The sequence below is a fragment of the Dryobates pubescens genome, chromosome Z, assembly GCF_014839835.1.
Source record: "Dryobates pubescens isolate bDryPub1 chromosome Z, bDryPub1.pri, whole genome shotgun sequence".
Taxonomy (NCBI): domain Eukaryota; kingdom Metazoa; phylum Chordata; class Aves; order Piciformes; family Picidae; genus Dryobates; species Dryobates pubescens.
Window position 1 is genome coordinate 127,605,423 of NC_071657.1, and position 7,356 is coordinate 127,612,778.

A 7,356-nucleotide genomic window follows, 5' to 3' on the forward strand; every position below is an offset into this window, starting at 1 on the left:
CATCAAGTCCAACCTATCATCCAACACTATCTGATCAACTAAATCATGACACCAAGCACCCCATCCAGTCTCTTCCTAAACATCTCCAGTGATGGTGACTCCACCACCTCCCCAGGCAGCCCATTCCAATGGCAAATCACTCTTTCTATGAAGAACTTCTTCCTAACATCCAGCCTAAACCTCCCCTGGCACAGCTTGAGACTGTGTCCTCTTGTTCTGGTGCTGGCTGCCTGGGACAAGAGACCAAACCCCAATTGGCTACAACCTCCCTTCAGGTAGTTACAGACAGTGATGAGGTCTCTCTGAGCCTCCTTTTCTCCAGGCTAAGCAACCCCAGCTCCCTCAGTCTCTCCTCATAGGGCTTGTGCTCCAAACCCCTCACCAACTTGGTTGCCCTTCTCTGGACATGTTCCAACAAGTCAACATCTTTCCTAAACTGAAGTGCCAAGAACTGAACACAGTACTTGAGGTGTGGCCTAACCAGTGCCAAGTACAGGGGCAGAATGACCTCCCTGCTCCTGCTGGCCACGCTGTTCCTGATACAGGCCAGGATGCCATTGGCCTTCTTGGCCACCTGGGCACACTGCTGGCTCATGTTCTGCCTACTATTAACCAGTACCCCCAGGTTCCTTTCTGCCTGTCTGCTCTCCAGCCACTCTGGCCCCAGCCTGTAGCACTGCGTGGGGTTGCTGTGGCCAATATGTAGAACCTGGCACATTCATGTGTTAAATCTTAGATACAGTTAATTCAGTGTGAATGCAGTGCATTTGCTGCTGACATCAGTGGGGCTATTAGCATGCAAGGGGCACAGCACCACAGACTGTCACGTTCAAAAAGCCCTGCTGCAGGCGTTGTAAGGACCTCAGAGAGATCCCTATTTCTTGCTGATGAAGTGTGGACCATAAACCTGTGTACTAAAGCAAATGCTAGAAGCTGTTTTCTTCCTTTAAGAATGTTTTTTCTTGTTTCACATCCCGGATCTAGTCTTTCCTTTTCCATCCCTGCTTTGATTTTTCTTTAGCACACCAAAGCTGTTACCTCTGTTCTGTGTGACATGTTACAGCTGATTAGACTTGGGTAGTGTCTTCACCTCCATGCGTTACTTTTGTAACACCTGCTAGTAACTTGCAAGCTGCTTTTGCAGAGAGCTATCAATTTTGAGACTTACCAGTCAGGTACCGGGCTTGCTACTGCATGATACCAAAGCATCTGTTGTTGATTTGAAGACTCATTTTAATTAGTTATGATATAAATGGAAAACTGCAGTAAAGCTTGGGAAGCAGAGAATGTGCTATTTGTTTGCAGTTCTCCAGTGCAATACTCTGAAATGCAGCCCATAATCCAGAAGGAAACAATATTTTCCCTTTGAGAGGATGGCGTGGGATTAGCTTTCATATTTCTGTCCTTGCAGGTCTCTGGAACGCATCTGGATATCATTTTGAGAGAGGGAGAAGAGACAGACAGGGTTCAGATTTAGGATGATGAGAGACCTGGGGCCTTGAAAAAAAGGATAAAAATCAGTTAGAGCAAATATCAAGTTGTATAAATGTCATATTCCAGCATCTTTTTATATGATACAAAGAAGCAGCATCAAAATCATTTGGTCCACAGGGAGAAGGGATGTTTTTGCCTTACTGTTCAGTTGCTCTTAGTTAATTTATGGACTGACTGGATGAGGTAATGAAGAGAAATAAATTTCATTTAACTAAAACTTTTTATGCTTGTACTTCAGCTAACAACAAAAAGTAATTTAGGTGTGAGGTTGTCTCCCTGCAACTGCAAGACATGGTAATACATATTTCTTGTCAGCCAAAACCACCTACTCTGCATGTAAATATAAACAGCACATAATTTTCACTTCATTTCACACTACCATATGATGCTTAAAAACAGTATTTAAAAGTGCATGCCAGCTACACTTGATTTGAGCCCAGAGTACGGCACCCAAAAAAAATAAATCTTATCCTTGAAAATTTTAAATGAGTGTCTTAGTCTTAGGAAGCCTCCCTTTTCTTTCTCATTAGCCAAATGAACTTCTCCCACCTGAACTCCATTATAACAATATTTTGGGAAAACAGATATAGATCACGGATCACAATCTCAAAAGTGTTGTTTCTGCAGCTTTTGTCTTGACTAGAGTTTAGTTTCTCAGGTATTTCAAAGTAAGCCAGCTGAAGAGGGAAGACATTAGGAAGGTGTTCATCACTTGGCGTGGTGCTGCTTGAGGTGGGATGTGTCTTGTACCCTTACCAACCCCCTGTCCCTTCCCTTCCCTGTCTTTTCTCCTTGTTCCTGTCTATTGCGTTGTGCTGGCACCAGCAGTTTGCCAGACACACAATGAACCAGATCAGGGAATGGATCCAGCAGGGATTCTCAGCCAGGTCAGTGCCATGATCCAATCTGTTGCACAGCTGCAGGAATGCCTGAGCCATCACAGGACATGAGTGAACTACTAGGGACAGAACCAGGAGGCACAGTGGCTGTGTAGGTTCCAACACTATCACTGTAGCACTGTTTGGGGAACTGTAGAGAGGTATCAGCATTTCTTTTCACACTTTCTGCTTTCTCCCCTTTTTTCTACAGCTGTTACAGATACTTCCTCAGGCTGGGTTGTCTTGCTGAAATGCTGAACAAAGATAGACAATTTTTGCCCCATCTCATTAAATAAGGGAATACAGACTGCATGATCACAGATGGGTTTGAAGGGGAATAAAATACAGATATTTACCAGCTCTTATGCTCTTTTGTTACCCATTACTGCTCCACTTTGCTCCTTCCTCTGTCCCACACCTTTTTTTCTGCCCTTTTGCCTGTGCCTAAGCCTCCTGCCCTTGATCCCACTAGATCTCTGCTTCATGGTTCTCCTTCATGTCTCTGCCTTGGTTATTTCCATCCATGTTTTTTTTCCCCTGCCCTGGGACAAAAGACTTCTCCTTCAGCCCTAGAGTGCATCTTGTCACTGCTTCCTGCATACTGGGCACCAGAGACACCTGTCATAATGCTTTGTCCAGGCAGCTTTTTGCTAGACACTCAGCTACAGATCTTGCCAGTGGAAAGTCTTCCTCCTAGGGAAACCTCTTGAATTTGCAGTAGCAGAGGAGGAGATTGGATTAAACATAGTTAACCTGATCTCCAGAATAGGGTGTTTTGGGAAGGTCATGAATTTAGAAAAGACTTCCCACAACAAACCCACGGATCCAATTTCCTACCCAGTTTGTGACTGAGTAGGACAGGTACTCTCTTGGGAATGAGATAAAAACAAATGATCACGTCATATATAAACCAGCACTATGCAGCTGCTACTAAAAAAAAATTAGCCTGGCATCAAGAGCAGTTTCCAAATGTACTGACACTGAACCTTATGAAGCAACAACTGCCAAGATGAGTTTGGGCTGGCTAGCAACTCAGAAGGAGTAGGAGGTTCCTAGGGTCAGAAGTAAATAGGCAATTTAATTTCTTTACTCAAACTTCTGGGTTCCCAGTAAAATTTAAGTTTTCTATTACTGAAGGCCTCTTCTTTTGTTCCCATGAGTTTCACTGGGCAGGATCTCATAAGGACATCTGCTGGAAAGCATATTTGTTGACGTTTACCTCAGAGTAAGGCGAGTTTGGCTACTGACCTCCACTGTGTGCTCATGAAGGAAAAAAAAACGTGTGTTATAGTATAACTTTTTTAAAGGCATCCAGCAGAGCTTGCATAATTTAAAACCCTTACAGAGCACACATGCCAGAAAGAGGTTGGTTTATGCCCATGAGTGACTACATGCTCATATACAGAGGGAACCACTGGCTGAAAAAGGACATAGTTTCTATTTTTAGCTTAAACTGTCACTTTTGAGATCCTATATATGGCAAAGCCATGCATATTAAACACTGACTGCTCTGCTTTTTTATCCTCTCTTTCTGAAATGCAGGCTATGATCATAGCTTTTACATCTGACATGATTCCTCGTCTGGTTTACTACTGGTCCTTTTCAGTCCCTCCTTATGGCAGTCATAGCAGTCACACTATGAAAGGGTACATAAACAGCACTCTTTCTGTCTTCAACATATCAGACTTCAAGAATGCAAGCAAGCCATTGTCCTCTTGGTTTGGGAACCACACGACGTGCAGGTGAGTGTCACATAACCATTCTTTTCCCTTTAAAAAAGAGTATTAATATCTAAATCATCTAATTTGATTATTTTTAATATCTAAATAATCTAATTTGATTAACAATATCTAGTAAGAAATATTAAACCCCAGTAAAATCCAGCATATTTTGAATGGCAAAACTGGATTGTGGCAGTATTCATCCTTAAGTTTGTGTTGCTCAGAAGATTCTTACTTTAATTTACCCATAATTGATAGACTTTTTAAAAAATTAATAATAATAAAAGACATATCAGCCAAATATGGCTTATTCTGCAGACAGGATTTTGCCCAATACTGTCATTACACGCAGCTAACTGTTACTGGATGCATTAAGCAGGGACATGTCTTACTCCATCCTCTGGCCATAGTGCCGTACTGCAGAGATGCCTAAGCCTCGCTCCTGACTTCACTAATTGCTTTCAGATACCGAGATTTTCGCTACCCTCCTGGTCACCAACACCAATACGAGCATAACATATACTACTGGCATGTCATTGCAGCCAAGCTGGCTTTCATAATCGTCATGGAGGTAAGTGTATGGTGTTTCAAGCATCACTTATTTAAACCTCTCTTCATTTTGTCCAGGCACAGCTATCAGAGCTGGTGACATATGCAAGCATGGGCAAGAGCCTGGGAGATGTCTGGAGCGCTCAGTATAGAAAGGACATGGACCTGATAGAGCAGGTCCAGAGGAGGGCCAGGAAAATCATCAGGGGGTTGGATCACCTCTGCTACAAGGACAGGTTGAGGGAGCTGGGGCTGTTCAGCCTGCAGAAGAGGAGGCCCTGGAGAGACCTAATAGGTGCCTTCCAGTTCCTGAAGGAGACCTACAAAAAGGATGGAGAGAGACTTTACAAGGGTCTGTGGTGATGGAACAAAGGGCAATGTCTTCAAACTGGAAAAGAGCAGATTTAGATTGGATGCTAGGAACAGGTTCTTTACTATGAGGGTGGTGGAACGCTGGAACAGGTTGCCCCAGGAGGTGGTTGGGGCCTCATTCCTGGAGATGTTCAAAGTGAGGCTTGACAGGGCTTTGGGCAGCCTGATCTAGTTGAGGATATCCCAGTTGACTGCAGGGGGAAATTGGACTAGATGACCTTTGGAGGTCCCTTCTGGCCTGGACCATTCTGTGATTCTATGATTCTATGTATATTAAGTGAAGCACCAGTAGGAAAAAATCTCTCAAGTCATTGCATCAGCTGAGGATTGCCCCACATTTTCTGAAGAACTCTAAAATAATTTTTACTATGAGAAATAGAATAGATAGTTACACCAAAACTATTTGTACATATACTTAGATGAAGTCTACACACAGCCTAATACATACAGATAATACATGTGCAGAGTGAAGTCTATAAAGACAGTCACTGCAAGAGGTGAGTGTCTAGATGAGCATCAAAAAGCTTTTGCTCCTTCCTCTGCAGCTACATTCTGGGTTTATGAAAGACAAGAGTTGGTCCAAGATGAGAGTGATTGCCCATTGGAATGGGCTGCTGGGGGAGGTGGTGGAATTGCCATCATTGGAGGTGTTCAGGAGGAGACTTGATGGGGTGCTTGGTGCCATGGTTTAGTTGATTAGGTGGTGTTGGATTGGTTGATGGGTTGGACGCGATGATCTTGAAGGTCTCTTCCAACCTGGTTTATTCTATGTATTCTATGAAGGACAGGAATATTCGGTATTATTTAACTAGAAAATGTACTTAAGGCCTGATCCAGAGACTGTTGAATTCATCAGAAGCATGCAGCTGGTTAGGTCAGAGTTCTTGCAGCAGAGAAAACTTCGTAGCCTCAGAGTAATTTGAACAAACCTACAACAATTTTAAACTGTAACCAATATTTCCACACAGCAGGGAATCGCTGGGTGCCAGGGTTCCCCCAAAGAGGGCAGAAAAGTCCTTGCTACAATCAGAACTAGAAAATCAGAATTTCTTGTTTATCAGACAATTATTCTATCATTAGCCATGCCTGCTTTTTAAAAATACTGTTCTGCTGAGATAGATACTGGGTACAGAACCAGTTCAGAGTCTCAAGAGATAATGTGACATTTCATTTATAATAATAATAATGAGTGACATTTCTTCACTTTCACCTTCCCCAGCATATCATATACTTTGTGAAGTTTATTATTTCATACCTGATTCCGGATGTATCACAAAAGACCAAGAGCAAGGTCAAACGGGAGAAGTACCTGACGCAGAAACTCTTGCACGAGAACGATCTCAAAGTTGTGAAGAAAACCATGGGGAAAATAGCTGACAAAATTATCAAGGGAGTTGACAGCACTTTCCGCCACAAAGCTGAATAAGTACTTTTTTGCATATGGAATGATAGTATTTAGCCAAGTACCCAGATATTGCCAAGAGCTAATTAAGCACTTCTGATTAACTGCCTTTACCAAGCATTGTTTCTTGCCACTGTTACCTGCTCATTTACCTGTTTCCTTTGGACAAATGAAACCACTGTGACTCAGATAAGAGTTATCAATTTTTAACAGCTTTAGTAGGACCTTTTTTTCACGTGAAGATAAAAAGTATTTATCATTTTAAGACAATGCAGATGAATTCTCAAACACAGAGTGCTTTCCACTTCAGGCATCAGCTATTAGATCTCTTGTTTGACTTGAATAAAACCTTAGAACAAGAATGATTTTTTGTAAGAAGTTGCTAATGCAAACTCCAACTATAAAATGAAGCAGAAAAGCCAAAACATGAAGGAAAGAGAAAGAAAATACAACTCCAAACCATGCTGTTAAGCCATCGGAATTGACAGAACAAGTGCTGTTGTGTGCTACAGTGAATTAGCTACGCATACTGAGACTTAAATGGATAACTAAAAATTTCAATTAATCATGGACTTGGATCACAAGAAGCAGCAGCATTGTAAGCATCCTGTTCATCAGTCCCTGTGTAAACAGGAGAATCGCCTTTGAAATCAATGCATACAAACTGACTTTACAGAGCTCCGAGTGAGTAGAAAACTTGGGCATTTTATCTCTCCCCAGGCAATGTAGTTTTGTTAGGTCACTTGCCCGTTCTGCTCTGAATGACCATAGCCTTGAAAGTCTTCTACCTGTAACAGTAATGAGTGTTAAAAGTCTTCTCACGTACTAAATCAATATTTGTGGAGGGATGTCTTTTGCATTTCTCCTGCACCAGAGGTACCGTGCTCTTCCCTGATAGATTTCGACAGAAGAAGAATGTGCTGGACCTGATGTAACACAA

At 42.3% G+C, this 7,356-nt stretch overlaps 1 protein-coding gene across 1 annotated transcript in view; it reads left to right on the plus strand.

The window, feature by feature from the left end:
* Positions 1–7,093, plus strand: part of ANO6 (anoctamin 6) — an 80,444-nt gene extending 73,351 nt beyond the window's left edge. The window contains exons 18-20 of the mRNA XM_054178225.1: positions 3,915–4,114; positions 4,559–4,664; positions 6,234–7,093. Of these exons, the coding sequence (XP_054034200.1) occupies positions 3,915–4,114; positions 4,559–4,664; positions 6,234–6,440 (513 nt within the window). The 3' untranslated portion in view covers positions 6,441–7,093. The remainder of the gene's footprint in view (positions 1–3,914; positions 4,115–4,558; positions 4,665–6,233) is intronic.
* The last annotated feature ends 263 nt before the right edge of the window (positions 7,094–7,356 follow it).